The sequence below is a fragment of the Chiloscyllium plagiosum genome, chromosome 7 (genome assembly GCF_004010195.1).
Source record: "Chiloscyllium plagiosum isolate BGI_BamShark_2017 chromosome 7, ASM401019v2, whole genome shotgun sequence".
NCBI lineage: Eukaryota > Metazoa > Chordata > Chondrichthyes > Orectolobiformes > Hemiscylliidae > Chiloscyllium > Chiloscyllium plagiosum.
Window position 1 is genome coordinate 7,776,476 of NC_057716.1, and position 14,743 is coordinate 7,791,218.

Consider the following 14,743-nt stretch of genomic DNA (forward strand, 5'->3'; position numbering starts at 1 on the left):
AATATGCTGCCTTATTTGTTAAACGCATAAAAATGCAGCAAGTTATTCTGACCTTGAGATCAGCTTCACTGAACCTCTCATCTGATTCTGCAATTAATCTCACCATAACCCATGCTGATCAGATCCCATTCTGATTTCTGCCCACCATTCCCATTTATATCACATTTAATGTACACAACATTCAATTTACAGGCACTCCCAATGCACACCATGCTCTAGTGACAGACTCGATTAAATGTCCTTCCAGTTGCCCCACATTGGATTTATGCACTGTCCCAAGTTACAATACACCTGATTTACACACATTCACTGCTCGCTATAGACTTGAATAATTTACACTCTCAATTTACATCATGTTTGAATAAAACCATCCTCCCAATTTATACGAAGCTCAAGGTTTGTGTAAAGATTTGCAGCTCAGGTATCGGGTTGTCAGAGTTGTGGATATGCTCATTGAGTTGGGAAGTTGATTTGCAGACGTTTCATCCCCTGTCTATGTGACATCCTTAGTGCGCCGGAGCCTCCTGTGAAGTGCTGCTGTACGGTCTCCTCTGGAATTTATTTGGTTCCATTCCTGCTGCTGACAGTTGCCGGTTCCAGTTCCTCGTTGTACTGGCCAGTATATTGGGTCTAGGTCAATGTGTTTATTGATGGGGACAATACAACCATCACAGGACAAGATAAACAGAGAACAGCCGGAGAATTTCTAGAAGCATGGCATTCATCCACAGACTCCATCAACAAGCACATAGACCTAAACCCAATAGACTGGCCACTACAACGAGGAACAGGAACCGGCAACTGTCAGCAGCAGGAACGGAACCAAATAAGTTCCAGAGGAGACAGTACAGCAGCACTTCACAGGAGGCTCCAAAGCACTGAGGATGTCAACTAAACAGGAGACAAAACATCTGCAAATCAACTTCTCAGCTTGGCGAACTTACCCACAAACACGTTACACCGAGCTTAATTTACACAGCCATCCATTTTGCAAGCTATTCAAATAAATGACACTCATCACTTACATCATCTTCTCTATTTAATTTCAACAGGCTCAATTTGGCAACTAATATAAAAAGAGGATTCAACCATCTTCCATTGACATATAAATAGTAACAGAGCAGTAAAGAGAAGATTGGAGCCAATGAGTGATCAAAAGACATTGTACGCACGTAGGCAGCGAGCATGGCTATGATATTCAGTTAATGTTTTGTATTTCACTTAAGCAAGGAAGAAGATGCTGCCCAGATCATATTGGAAACAGAAGGCAACACTATCACTCAAAAGGTTTGTAATTGAGAAGGAAGTGGTCCTGGACAGGCTGTAGTTAAAGCTGATAAAGCACCAGGACCTAAGGGGCAACTTTTGCATGCAGAGAACACTGCTTGTATGGAATGAACTACCAGAGGAAGTGGTGGAGGCTGGTACAATTACAATATTTAAAATGCATCTGGATGGGTATATGAATAGGAAGGTAAAAATCCTCTTGCAAGGATGCCTGCCTTGAAGAAGTTTTCCTCCTCTCTCTACAAGAATCTCAGGGAGTCTCTCTCTCACTGATGCTGCCTGAATTGCTGTGCTCTTCCAGCACCTCTGATCCAGAATATGAATAGGAAGGGTTTGGAGGGATATGGGCCAAGTGCTGGCAAATGGGATTAGATTAATTTAGGATTCTGGTCAGCATGGATGAGTTGGACTGAAGGGTCTGTTTCTGTACTGTACATCTCTATGATTCTATGACTTTATGACCGAATGGGATGCATCTGAAGATAATGAAGGGAGTAACGGTGGAAACTGCAGCAGTACTGGCCATAGTTTTCCAAAGTTCCTTCGACTCAGGATCAGTTCCAGAGAACTAGAGAATTGCAAACAATATGCTCTTGTTCAAAAAGAGAAGCCAAGAACCTCAAGTCAGTCCATTTAACCTTGGTGGTGGGGTAACTTCTAGAAATAATAACTAGGGACGTGGACAAATTAGAATTAATTAAGGGAAGCCAAACATGATTTGTCCTTGACAAATCCATGCTAACTAATGTGCTGGAATTTTTCTGATGGAGGTAGATGGAGGAATGGTGACATTGACTTCCAAAGGAGATTTGATTTACATAGCCCCTGACCAGTAACATGTTGCTCAATTTACACACCCACTCAAATTAAATCAGGCTCAATTTATACACATTCCGAATTTATCACACAATTGTTTTTATGCACCCACTCAATTTACACAAAGTTCATTGCACACATCTTCCCAATTTACACAGCTATTCCATAAACCCTCTCAATCTTGTCCATACCCATTTTAACATCCAGTCAATTCACATCATGATGGGGTGCATACAAATCAAGACAGAATGGAAGTCGGACTACCTGTCTGCTGTTGGCTGTTTGGCACTGAGTAGATTTAGTTAAATTGACTCCACCAAAGCCTCTGTGTCATAGATTCTGAGAGCACAGGGGTCAGATAAGGCATGTGAAATCTTTCAGCAGTAGTACCACAGTCAATAGTAATAGCATATGACAACGGACTAGACCATAATTCATATGTTTGTATAATATTCAAGCCAGAGCAGTGAAAATAATTGTTCTGCTGAAATAACACTGTTTAAATAAAACATTAGTTTACAGAACACATTTATGGTATAAACAGCAAATAACAGATATCTCAGAGTGATTGCACGTTGGTAACATTGGTTGATGTCAAAGGCCACAATATGTGCAGCTGAAGCAGTTTATAATTGTTTATCTAAATTCAAAATGATAGAAATAATTCTGAAATAATTCTGAAATACGTCAGTAATTTCTTCAAAATAATACATATCTCATATTCTGTATGTGGATTAGTTCAGTTTTGGGATCATCATGACAGTATAAACTGACTGTAACTCCAGTATGATCCATGCTATTGGTGCATATTGAAGGTGAATGCTGCATCATTGTTCAAAGTCAATCTGACAGAACCTTTCCCATGTGATGTATATTGATCTTAGAATTTCTCGAGTCAAGAAACTTCACATTGGGAAAAATGAAGCCAAAGCAAAACAGGGAAGTTTCTAAGATATCAACTGAGATTACTGATGGCATTTGACTGTAAAGTGATACTTGACTGCATATTCAGTCAACAGACTTTTTACTCACTGGTGGGATGTTGGCATTTTTGGCTAGGCCAGCATTTATTGCCTATACCTAACTGGCCAGAGAACAGTTAAGAGTCTGCACATTGCTGTGGTTCTGGAGTCACTTGTAGACCAGACCAGGTAAGGATGGCAGATATCCATTCCTAAAGGACATTTGTGAGCCAGATGGGTTTTTCCAACAACCAACAATGGTTTCAGACCATCATTAAAATCTTGATTTCAGACTTTTCATGAATTCAAATTTTGCAATCTGCATGGCAGGATTTGAACCCAGGACCCCAGAACATTAATAGTCTATTAATAATACCACTAGGCCACTGGGTCCCCAACTTGGAGCAATACAGCAGTTTACAATTGAATTGACTGCGCTGTACTGTTTGGAAGAAGGTACAAGATATTTGGCCTGTTAACAGTTTTGGACAACCTCGCTGTGTACCATGGAGCATCACACAACCAGATCAAATGTTTAAATAATGTTCTCTCTTGTTTACATCTCTGAAGTTGATAATCCCAACAGCTCTTTGCCTTATGATTTGGTTTATCCTCTTTTGAACCAACAGACACACAAAGTTCAAATCAGACAAGCAAGTGAACTGTAAAAATTAGAGATTGAGATTGTTGCACACCACCAGATTTCAGAAGCCGTGCAAAGCCTAAGGGTCTTGCATTGACTTCCATCAGAAATATGCAGCAAGCACATATGATATGGACTTCGACAAGAATGTCTGTAGCAAAGAAGTGAACTGAAATCCTGTAATGGGAATTTAACTTGCTTTGTGTGGCACAGATGGTATTTTCCACAAAATAAGGGTTAGCACTGCTGCCTCACAGTGCCAGGGACCCTGGTTCAATTCCAGCCTTGGGTGACTGTCTGCACATTCTCCCCAGGTCTGAGTGGGTTTCCTCCAGGTGCTCCGGTTTCCTCCCACAGTCCAAAGATGTGCCGGTCAGGTGAATTGTCCATTCTAAATTGTCCACAGTGTTGGGTGCATTAGTCAGGAGGAAATGGGTCTGGGTGGGTTACCCTTCGGAGGGTCTGTGTGGACTTGTTGGGCCGAAGGGCCTGTTTCTGCACTATAGAGCATCTAATCTAATCTATAACTGGGGCAAACTGATGCTTTCTGCAAATTAACATTTAGCAAAACTAGTTAACATATAGAGACCAGTTGGTGGAAAAGGAACGGTAGTAATTTATTTCATGACAGGATATGTTAAGAGCAATGTGGTTCATCATCCTCTCACCTGACTTTTATTTGCTGCCACCTTTGCAAACAATGCCTGAGACACTTTGGCTCGTTTCATCTCTTGCTGGATGTCATCATAAATAGCTGATGTGATATTCAGATTTGTGCTCTCCACCTTAACCAGGAGATCTGATGTCGACGCAGAGTTCTTGGCCTACCGAGAGAGAACATGAAAAAAAATTAAAATAAAAACTGCTTTCAGCCAGCCATCTGTGCACAAATCATCAGTGGATTTCAGTCAGCTGATGCCAAACTGCATTAGCTATGGAGGACACTTCCTGTCCATTATTCTAATCAGGTTAATTGTGATTAGAAATAATTGCTGTTCAGGAACAGAGCATTCCTATAGGACATGCAAACACAGTAAAGCATTTTTCATGCTGTTTACCAAATCACTAAGGTAGGCTGTGCAAATCATGCCCAGAAATAATAAACATTTCATTGCAAGGAGAGAGAAAAAAACCTGATAAAGTAGTGCAGAGACATAAAGATAAAAACAAAATTGCCTGCATGCGGAAGACTCAATTCACTGAGAAAGAAAAATGAATAAATGGGTAGAGACCCCTAAATAATAAATTATTACTCAATTTAATGTGCTCCCAAAAGTCTAGCTCATCCTTTATTAACGCATTACACATGTCAACCCGATATGTACTGTATACCATCATTATGATTATTATGCTGGCCATGGATGTTGATAATTTCACATAGGAAATCACTGTAAATGAAAACATTTAAATTTCAGGGAACACTGAAAGAAGTGCAGCTGATTTGATGGTTTAATTTCCTTGATGCCGAATTACATTTATGTATTCTGCCTTGTTCATTTTAAAAAGTGTGCAAGTCTGCTTTTGGTTTCTACATCAATAACAACAAAGCTTGCTTTTTGAGTACCTGTGAGGCTCGAGATGACCCTGGGCTGCCTGCTGAAGGCGAGACCATGGAGATGTTTGGGTTCATACTTCGTTCTCTCTCCTCCTGGTAGATTCGGTCACGTTCTGCCTCTGGAAGGTTCAGGAAGTTCTGCATGGCTCTTAGATTTACAAGGAGTGACTGGGATGCTGTTCTAGGATCTTCCTCTTTGCGGAGGATCTCTGATAGCAAGCCCTGGTGTAGAAGGCACCCAATGTCATTAAAAAAATTCAAGTGTGAATACCCCTGTCCCCAACATGTCCCACGTTATAATCCAATACTTCCATGCAGGAAACCTTTTGGTATTCTGCAGTACCATAGAAGCAGCTAAGAGTCAGGACATTAATTATTTTTGGAAGTAGGGAGAGAGCCCCTGCTCAAATTCTGAATTTGCTTTCAGTCTGATTCAGCCAAGTGTTGGTGTTGACAATAGCAAAATAAACTCATAAATCAGCTTCAAAACTTTCACAATTAAAGCAGCTTAATGGATTGACATTGATTGTTAACCCTGTCAGATAAAGTCGTTTTCACTTCCACGTGTGCTGGTGGTTCTGTTCATTTGACATAGACAAGAACCATCACTCAATAATGGCCAGGCATCTCGAGCTTTTTAAAAGTCCAAGCTTAGTATCATTCCAATATTACTTCTTGACACATCATGTCATCTCTTTATTTAACTTAGGGTTTTGTTTTGCACTGTAGCCATTGGCATTTACTTGAGGGTCACAGTTAAATCAACAACACCCATCCGACAGAAGTCTTATTTTCAATGCCCCAGACATACAATAAGTTGCTTTGTATTTCATGCACTGCATGGTTTAACATCTTGTGTTAATTACTGAATTTAAGGAGTTCAGCTAAGCTTATTTACAATTGAGATGGCACTGCAATTGAATGTTGTAAATCAACACCTATTGCCACTAGGTAGCATGATGTTGCCCAAAAGTCAACAGACTTTCCTAAGAAATTCCATTTTAATATCTCACTTCTGCATCTAAAGCCACACTTCATTTAAACTCAACATTCAACTCAGAAGTTGTCTGCTCGCATTATTTTGTACCATATGTGGCTTGGATGAATGAAAAAGCATAATGACCGGAGGCAGGTATAAATCCTCCATCAGAACCCATGGAATGCTACCACAACAAGATGTTACTTTGGCAAAGGGGGTTATGGAGAAGAAGGTCCTGGGGGGGGTGGAGGGGGGATATCATTCCAATTGCTTGAAAAGTCCATTCTTCCTGTGCAAAAGTAAGTTGGTGCACAGAGGGTCAAATTGTATGACAACAAAAAACCAATTTGCTGTAAATAATTCATCAGAAATCAGTTAAAATTTTGTCTGCACTTGTAAAAAGACGTAACTCAGCCTAGTTCTGCATAGAGGAGGAGATAAATTAAGCTCATTTTAAGTATATTACACTTGTATAAATAAATACACTGCCCTTTTTCACCTGGAAAATATTAAAATTTTAATACGCAAAACAATTCAAGTGGCTTCTCATTTTCAAAAAACAAATTATGACTCCATTTAATTCTAATTTAATGAGGTGCAATTTAGTTTTAAAAGGCCAGGTGCATGGCTCAGCGCTGCCTTGTAGTTTACATCAGTAAGAGCCTAGCCTACAAAATAGATGGCAAACATCAGTAACTTGCTCTGTCAACCAACAGCCACTCCTGGAATATTATGTACTTGTATATAAAAACCACCATGTATTTAAGGACTTAGTCAGTTGCCACCTTACACAAGTTAATTGTCACAGATTTTGACTTCTGTAGTAGGTGACCTCGTGTTGCTGCAATCATTTCACGTGATATTGAGGTTATGGAGGAACATCTGTGCCTGTGAGATGCTCACTCTAATTCTCCAGCAGCTGTCTGCTGTTGAGAATCTTTATTTCTGCGCTTCCCTAAGAATCTGGTACTGTCAGCCTCCAGGCTAGGCAGCGTGCTTGTGCTCCTTGCCAATGCTGTGTCCCTTTCCCTCTCTAGGAATGGAAGAGTCAGAAGTACCACAAAAGGAAACAAACTCTGCCACCAATTTATTACGGAGTGAGGCAGAAAACCTTAACACAGAATTGATAGCCAGGAAAAGGTATTGATCAGGAACAGCACATGGTTTGGGGGGAGGGTAGGTCATGTAATAGCAAAATGAGAGTTAAAAGATTTAATATTAAGAATGTATGAATTGATAATAGTCTGGACTTGTATCATGTACATGTTGAGGAACCTCTATAAAGCAGATTTGTAGAAAGTGGTACTCAGTTTCTCTCTTTTCCTCAGTAGCAATTTTGAAGAATTGGAACTTAATTTTTTTATAAGTCTCTGCCAGAAGATAGAGAAGAACATCAGCCCACCAGGGCAGCACACCTTAAGTTCCAAATCTGGGTAAGAGTGTCAAATAGCTGAGCGTATAAGTATATCTCAACAATGCTACTATCTTACTTTCTTGAAGATATTTGTCCACTCATGTGTCAACCAGAGGACAGCTTTTATTTGTGTTACTAATTATGTATAGAAGTATAACTGTATATTTGTATATAAGACCAGGGAAACGATAGATATGGACAGTAACAAAAGGCTAGCAGGGAGCAGCAAAACAAAAGCAGGACAGCAACTACACTGGCCAGACCAAAATCAAGGCATCAAACTCCTGTGGCATAAAGAGAGACGTTTCCTGAAGGGAATAAAGTTGTGAGGTAGGATGGGGTTGAGAAACAACTAAAGAAAAGGCTAAGACAGATACAAGCCTTAAGGAAGATTGAAAAGACAAACTTATCTTCTCTTTAAACAGGAAATTATTAGTCAGGGAACATCTACCAGTGTAGCTGAATAAACAGAACTAAATCAGATTTTGAAAAGTCTTAACATATTCATGCAAGAATCAATAACTGAAGAATATGGGATATTTCAAAACCACATTGGAGGACCAAAATTCAATACTATATTTAGCTGATGGCTTTGACTCTCAGTAACTCCAGATGCTACCTTTTAGTCAATAATTGGGACTGACACATTTATAAGGGATCACCTGTATCCCCCAAGTAGAAAGTTGCTTATATAACTTTAAGTAATTTCCGCCATTCCTTTGCAATGAGTTAGAGTCATCATCTCATGAGTGCTGCATTAACTTGTGAAAATGTCACTTAAATGAAGTCTCTTGGTGAAATCTTGTAACAAATATTTACCTGGCAGAAGGGTGCAGATTTTAAAAGTACTCATTAAGGAAGTTGAGGATGATGATCCTGTCATCTGATGAATTTCTTTGTAATTAGCTTTATATTTCTACATTTACATCTATTAGCTTGGATTATTTTTTTCCTGTCCAACTGGTGAATATTCAATGGGCCAAAAATCGTGTATGACTCTATCAATGACAAACTAGGAAGCTGGTTCAGACAGCTACTGAATCTGTAGTGAATTCATATTCATAGGTACAGTTACTGAACTCATGTATTCAATTAATTTCCCTCATAACATTGAATGTAAAACTTTTATTTTAAACTTAAATAAGGGCATGAAAGCTGAGCTAGCTGAAGTGAACTGTCAAACAAAGCTAAGGGATTGATCAATAGAGTCAGTGACAGACATTTAAGTGGATGTTTCAGAATACTTAGAATAAATATAGCTCTACTGTCAAAACAAATTCTAAAGGGAGGATCCACTATCTGCGATTAACTAAAGAGGTTAAGAAAAGCTTAAAACATAAGCAAAGAGCATATCACTCTGCAAAGATAAGTGGCAGGTCTGATGATTGGAAAAATATTTTAAAAAACAGTAAGAATGACAAACTGGTTAATCAGGAGGATGAACAGGTTAACCTGGACAGTATGAAAGGATGCTAGCCAAGAATTTAAAAACGCAGGAGTTTCTACAGTATTTAAAAAGCAAAAGGGTACATGAAGTAAGTGTTGGTGTTCTAGAGAGCAAGAATGGTAAAGTAATAGCAGATAATAAGAAAATGGCAAATAAATAGTATAGATAGTTTGCCTTTGTCTTCATTGTAGAGGATACAAAAATACCTTCAAGTAATATCTGTAAATCCAGAGGCTGAAGGGATAGAGAAACTGAGTGCAATTGCAAATCATGTGGGAAGTGGTAACTAAGTGAGCTGATGCACATACAGGCTGACAAATCTCCAGGTCTAGATAAACTTCATCTTATGGTCTTATAAGTGGTTGCTAATGAGATAGTAGATACTGTGGTGTTAATCTTCTAAAATTCCCTATATTCAGAAAACATTTAATCAAGCTGAAAAGTAGCAAGAATAACGTCTCAGTTCAAGATTAGAGGGAAGCAGAAAATAAGCATTGTTTCATGAAAAAGAAATCATGTTTTGCAAAATTATTAGTTTGTTTTTGAAGGTGCAGCATGTGCTGTGAATAAAGGGGAGCCTGTAGATGTACTATATGTAGATTAGGAAGATATTTGATAAAGTGTCACATCATACTTTACTGCAGAAAGTATAATCTCTAGGTACAGTGGGTAACATACTAGCACAAACTGAAAATTGGCTGGCTGGCAGAAAATCAAGAATCTTTATTTGTTTGGCAGCATTAGATGAATAGAGTCTCACAGGAGTTTGCACAGCGGCCTCAACCTTTTACAATTTACCTGACAAACTTTGATGAGGGGAATGAAGTCCTAGTAGGTAAATTCACAGATGACACAATGCTAGGAAGAAAGAATAACATTAAGAAGACAAAGGAGTTTACAGACGGGTATGGATAAGTTGAATGAATAGGCAATAATTTGATGGATGGAACATAAAATGAAAAACATGAAGTTGTTCACTCTGTCAAAAAGGATTTAAAAAGCAGTGTATTACTTAAGTACAGAATTATTGTGGAATTCTGAGGTGCAGAGCGATCTAGGTGAGCTAGTGTATGAGTTACAAAACAGTAGGATACAGTCCAGCATGTTCAAGAACTAGAAGAATATGAGGACTGCAGATGTTGGAGAGTCAGAATCAAGAAATATGGCACTGAAAAAAGCACAGCAGCTCAGGCAGCATCTGAGGAGGGTCCTGATGAAAGGCTAATGAACGAAATGTTAACTCTCCTGCTCTTCGGATGCTGCCTGACTTGCTGTGCTTTTTCCAGCACCACACTTTTCGACGCAGTATGTTCAGTAAGGCTAATAGAGTCAATTCTTCTATAAAGCAATGGTTGCATTCTTCGCGCTTTAGAAACAACACTTACAGTGTTGGTAGTGCTGTAATCGTGTTACAGCCAACACACTTTTTAAAAGTTCATGCTGTAGAAACAGCGTTCCCCATTTATCAATTCCGCGACAGCAAACTCGTGTTGACAAAACATGCGTTACAGAACAACCTGTACTTTCCTTTATGAGAAGAGGAATTTAACATCAAGGTAAGGAATAATGTGCTTCAGTTATACAGGGCACTGGTGTAACCATACCTTGAATGCTCTGTGCAGTTTTGGTCTCCTTATTTAAGAACATGAATGTGTTAGAGCTGGTACAGAAGAGGTTTCTAGCTTGATACCTGGAATAAGCATAGTTTTCTTATGAGGACAGTTTGGAACAAGTTAGGCTGTTTCCATTGGAGTTAGATGATAGAGGGGTTTGGGGGAATTAAGCTTGATTGAAATGTGTAAGATCTTGAATGATCTTAACCAGGTGGATGTGGAAAGCATCTCCAGAATGAGAGGGCATGCTTTTAAAACTAAGGGTCAGCCTTTCAGGACATGGAAGAGGAGACTTTTATTTCTCTGAGGGTTGTGCAACTTTAGAACTCTTTGCCTCAGAAGTTGGTGAAAGCAGAATCATTTAACATTTTTAACGCAGAGGTCTCTCTCATTAGGCAGGGAATTGGGAGTAGATGGGAATGAGGAATTTGAAACACAGATGGATTTCATGCATGATGTCATTGAATATCAGAATAGCTTGGAGGGCTGAATGGTCTACTACTGCTCCTGGTGGTCATAACACCAGCTCATGCAACACTTTAGGGCAACACCCTGATGATTTTATGAACACTTAAGTCAAAATATGTACAAAAAGAAGTTGAAGTACACTCGCATCGCAATGAATGTTGTTATTTAATAACGTGCTGATGGAGAAAATCCTCTTTAAACCAGAAACATTTAATAATGAAACATAAGGATTGCTCAGGATCTACTTTTACTGGAGTCATGAAACCAGATTAGGAAGAAGATGAAGTTGGAAAGTAAATTAGGAAGTAGGTTATTAATGGACAACTGGCGAAGTTATAACAAAGCTTCAGTTGTATAACTAACTGCAAATCCAAAATGCACACAAGAGTTAATGACATCAGATCTTCCCTATTCATTATCTACAGATAGGCCTATCAGTTAGAGGAGACTTATTGAAATATGTTAACTATCATTTTAACTACACACATATAGAGTTGTGCTTTAGATTTAGTTATCTATTTTTGTTTCTATAAAAAGGTGGACAGATATTCTCAGCAAATCTGTAGTCTTTTTCTAAAACAGGCTACTCATCAGTTCATTGACAATTCCAATAAAAACTCTATTGCAGAGCTGATTTAGATATTAGGCCCATAAGTAAACACAATTATCGAAAGGCATCAAGAATAAATAACAATGAAATGAAACATGAGGCAATGGGAGCAATTCCCAAAAGAAAGGCAATGAAATAAGGCTTGGTTCAATGGACAAAGAGATCTTAAATGGGAGGATGGTAGGGAGTTGGTAACATATGTATTTGAAGCATTAGGATGTACTGAATCCCACCATTACTGAGCATAATTAGAAACATGTCCCTTAAAATAGCTGCAACCTACTCTTAACCATCTTGCCTGAGGGAGGTGATGGATGGGAGGTAGGGAAGAGATCTTTTGAGCCCATTTATCTCTATATTTGAACTTGATCCTATTTCAAGAAGGAGACACGCTGGTGTCGCATTCTCACATTTGCATTTCGCCTGAGGAGCTTGCTTTTACAGTCACTGGACTCTAATTTTATACCAAGTCCTACTGACAGTAAAGACAGGGCCAGCTCTCTGTTCTTTCATGACTCCCTTATCCCGTTGATAGAATCAGATCTGTGCTTCTCGGTTTGCAAAGGCATTCAGATTCAAGAGACAAACTGCAGATGATAAAGAATAATTGGATATGATCCTGTCGAATTTTGTTATTTAATGTGAATATACCAATATATTAGAATGGATTGAGGATTGGTTAACACACAGAGGTCAGGGAGTCAAGATTAATATTTTTTCTCCAAGTTGGAAAGATGTAACTGTTGAAACTTTATTGCTGGAACAGCACAGCAGGTCAGGCAGCATCCAGGGAACAGGAGATTCGACGTTTCGGGCACAGGCCCTTCTTCAGGAATGAGCAGAGAGTGTTCAGCAGGAGAAGATAAAAGGTCTCTACAAAGATGTAACTAATGGAGTGCCACAAGGATCAGTCCTAGGACCTCAGTTATTTACTATATATTAATGACTTGGAGGAGGAGGAAGAGTGTAATGTATCCAGATTTGTTGACAACACATAAATAGGTGGGAGAGCATGTTGTAGATGAGGACACCAGGAATATGCAAAGGGATAGAGATAGAATGAGGGGCAAAAGCATGGCAAATGAAGTTTGATATCAATGTGTAGGGTCATGCTTGAAAGAAGACTGAAAGAAGAACGAAACTGAGCTATTACTTAAATGGAGCAAGACAAGGTGCAGCACAGAGGGTGCTGGGTGTTCTTGAGCATGAACCAAAAGGTTAGCACGTGAATGCAGCCAGGAATTAAAAGGCAAATGGAAATTTGACTCTTATTGCTGCAGAGTTAAAAGTCTAAAAATAGGGCAGTCTTGTTACAACTTGCACAGGGTGTTGGTGAGGCAGGAATACGCATGCATATGCTGCGTATAGTTTTGATCCCTGTATTTAAGGAAAAGGATCTACTGGCATTGGAGGCTGTTCAAGAGAGATTCACTCAGCTGATTCCTGGGATGAAGGGTTGACTTATCGAGTGCAACTAAACCAGTTAGGTCTTTAGGTGTAGAAGAATAGGCTGTTCGTATTGAAACATTGAAGAATCTGAGGGACTTCACAGAGTAGGTGCTGAGAAAATGTTTCCAATGGTCGGGGAGCCTTGAACTAAAGCACATGGTTACAGAATAAGAAAACACTTAGTTAGAACTCAGATATGAGTGAATCTCTTCTCCCAGAGAGTAGTGAATCTCTGGAATTCAGTACTCTAGTGTTACGGAGGATAGATCACTGAAAGTATTTAAAGAGGAGATCTCTGAAATATCAGGGAGTTGATGCAGAGCTGGCACAAAAGAGGAGTTGGCAGGGGAGGCCTGAGGGGCCAAATGGCCTACTCCTGCTCCTGTTTCTTATGTTCTTAAAGTACTTGCTGCTTTATTAAAAAGAATTTGGTTTTCTCTAAAGAAAGAGGTTTGTAAATAAGTCACTTGATCCACCTGTGAGATTCACTGTTTGTCCTGATGAATGCGGTATTAATGGAAATGAAAATTAGGATAAAGGCACTTCATCCAGTTTCACCCCTTTAGTTCCCCTTTTCTTCCAATTTCATGAGCTTTCAGCACGCCACATGATTCTATGCGACTATGAAAAATATGCAATTCCAATATATGGGAGCCATGCTCCTCACAGGTGTTGTCTGCTTACACTGCATCATTTATTGTGGGGGAGCTCACAAATAATCAAATTCAACATTTATTAGATTATTATGTTGGCAGGCAGAGTGCTCATGTAACTTTTACCGAGTGAGCTCATCCTGCCTGGCCTGTTCAGACTAATTTACTCAGCAGACACGATTGCTGTTCCCATGCGACTGACCCTTTCCTTATTCTTGTTTCTCTGGCAAAGGCAAAGAGGAAATGAACAAGCACCTGTGTACGATTGAAGGCAACTCGTGCAAACACGGCTTGTGACACGCTGGCTCTCTTTAGTTCATCTCGGACTTGCTGATAGATTTCTGGAGCGACCTCGACTGATGAGCTGGAGGGCTCCGAAGGTTTTACAGGCCTGGGGATAGGTGGGTGATTGAGGAACTGTTGGTTAATGGACTGGGGGTGCTGGTGCGCCAGCAATCTGCTGACAGCAATCTGCTGGTTGATCAGGTGGGCCATGGCGAGCTGCTGCCTCACCAACTGAGGGCTCAACTGCGGCGACAGTAGACTAGGACTCATGATCGGTTGTAACGCTGGCACTTGGCTTCGGATGGGAGGGCTGTGGTGGAGCTGGCTGTGAGGAGGCTGCTCACTGCTCTTTGATAAGTTTGCCAGTTGGTTAATGCTTGTCAGGTGGGATGGCCGTTGTCCTAGGACACAGTACTCGGCTAGATTTTCTCTTTCCACTAAAATGGAGAAACAGAAATGGGTCAACACAAAGTGATCTCAGTGACTATTATCAACAGCATACAGAAAAGAAAGGATTTCAGTACAAGCCTAAACTATTTCTGAAAAAAAAGGCACTATTACT

The 14,743-nt window shown here is 39.6% G+C and overlaps 1 protein-coding gene across 17 annotated transcripts in view; it reads right to left on the reverse strand.

The window, feature by feature from the left end:
* Positions 1 to 14,743, reverse strand: part of satb2 (SATB homeobox 2) — a 173,467-nt gene that overhangs the window by 90,930 nt on the left and 67,794 nt on the right. For 16 of the 17 annotated variants that reach the window (XM_043692953.1, XM_043692952.1, XM_043692951.1 and 13 more), the window contains 3 exons: positions 14,152 to 14,618; positions 5,273 to 5,485; positions 4,377 to 4,532 (listed from right to left, as the gene is read on the reverse strand). In XM_043692953.1, coding sequence (XP_043548888.1) covers positions 4,377 to 4,532; positions 5,273 to 5,485; positions 14,152 to 14,618 — 836 coding nt within the window. The remainder of the gene's footprint in view (positions 1 to 4,376; positions 4,533 to 5,272; positions 5,486 to 14,151; positions 14,619 to 14,743) is intronic. The other variant, XM_043692955.1, reaches the window with a different exon arrangement.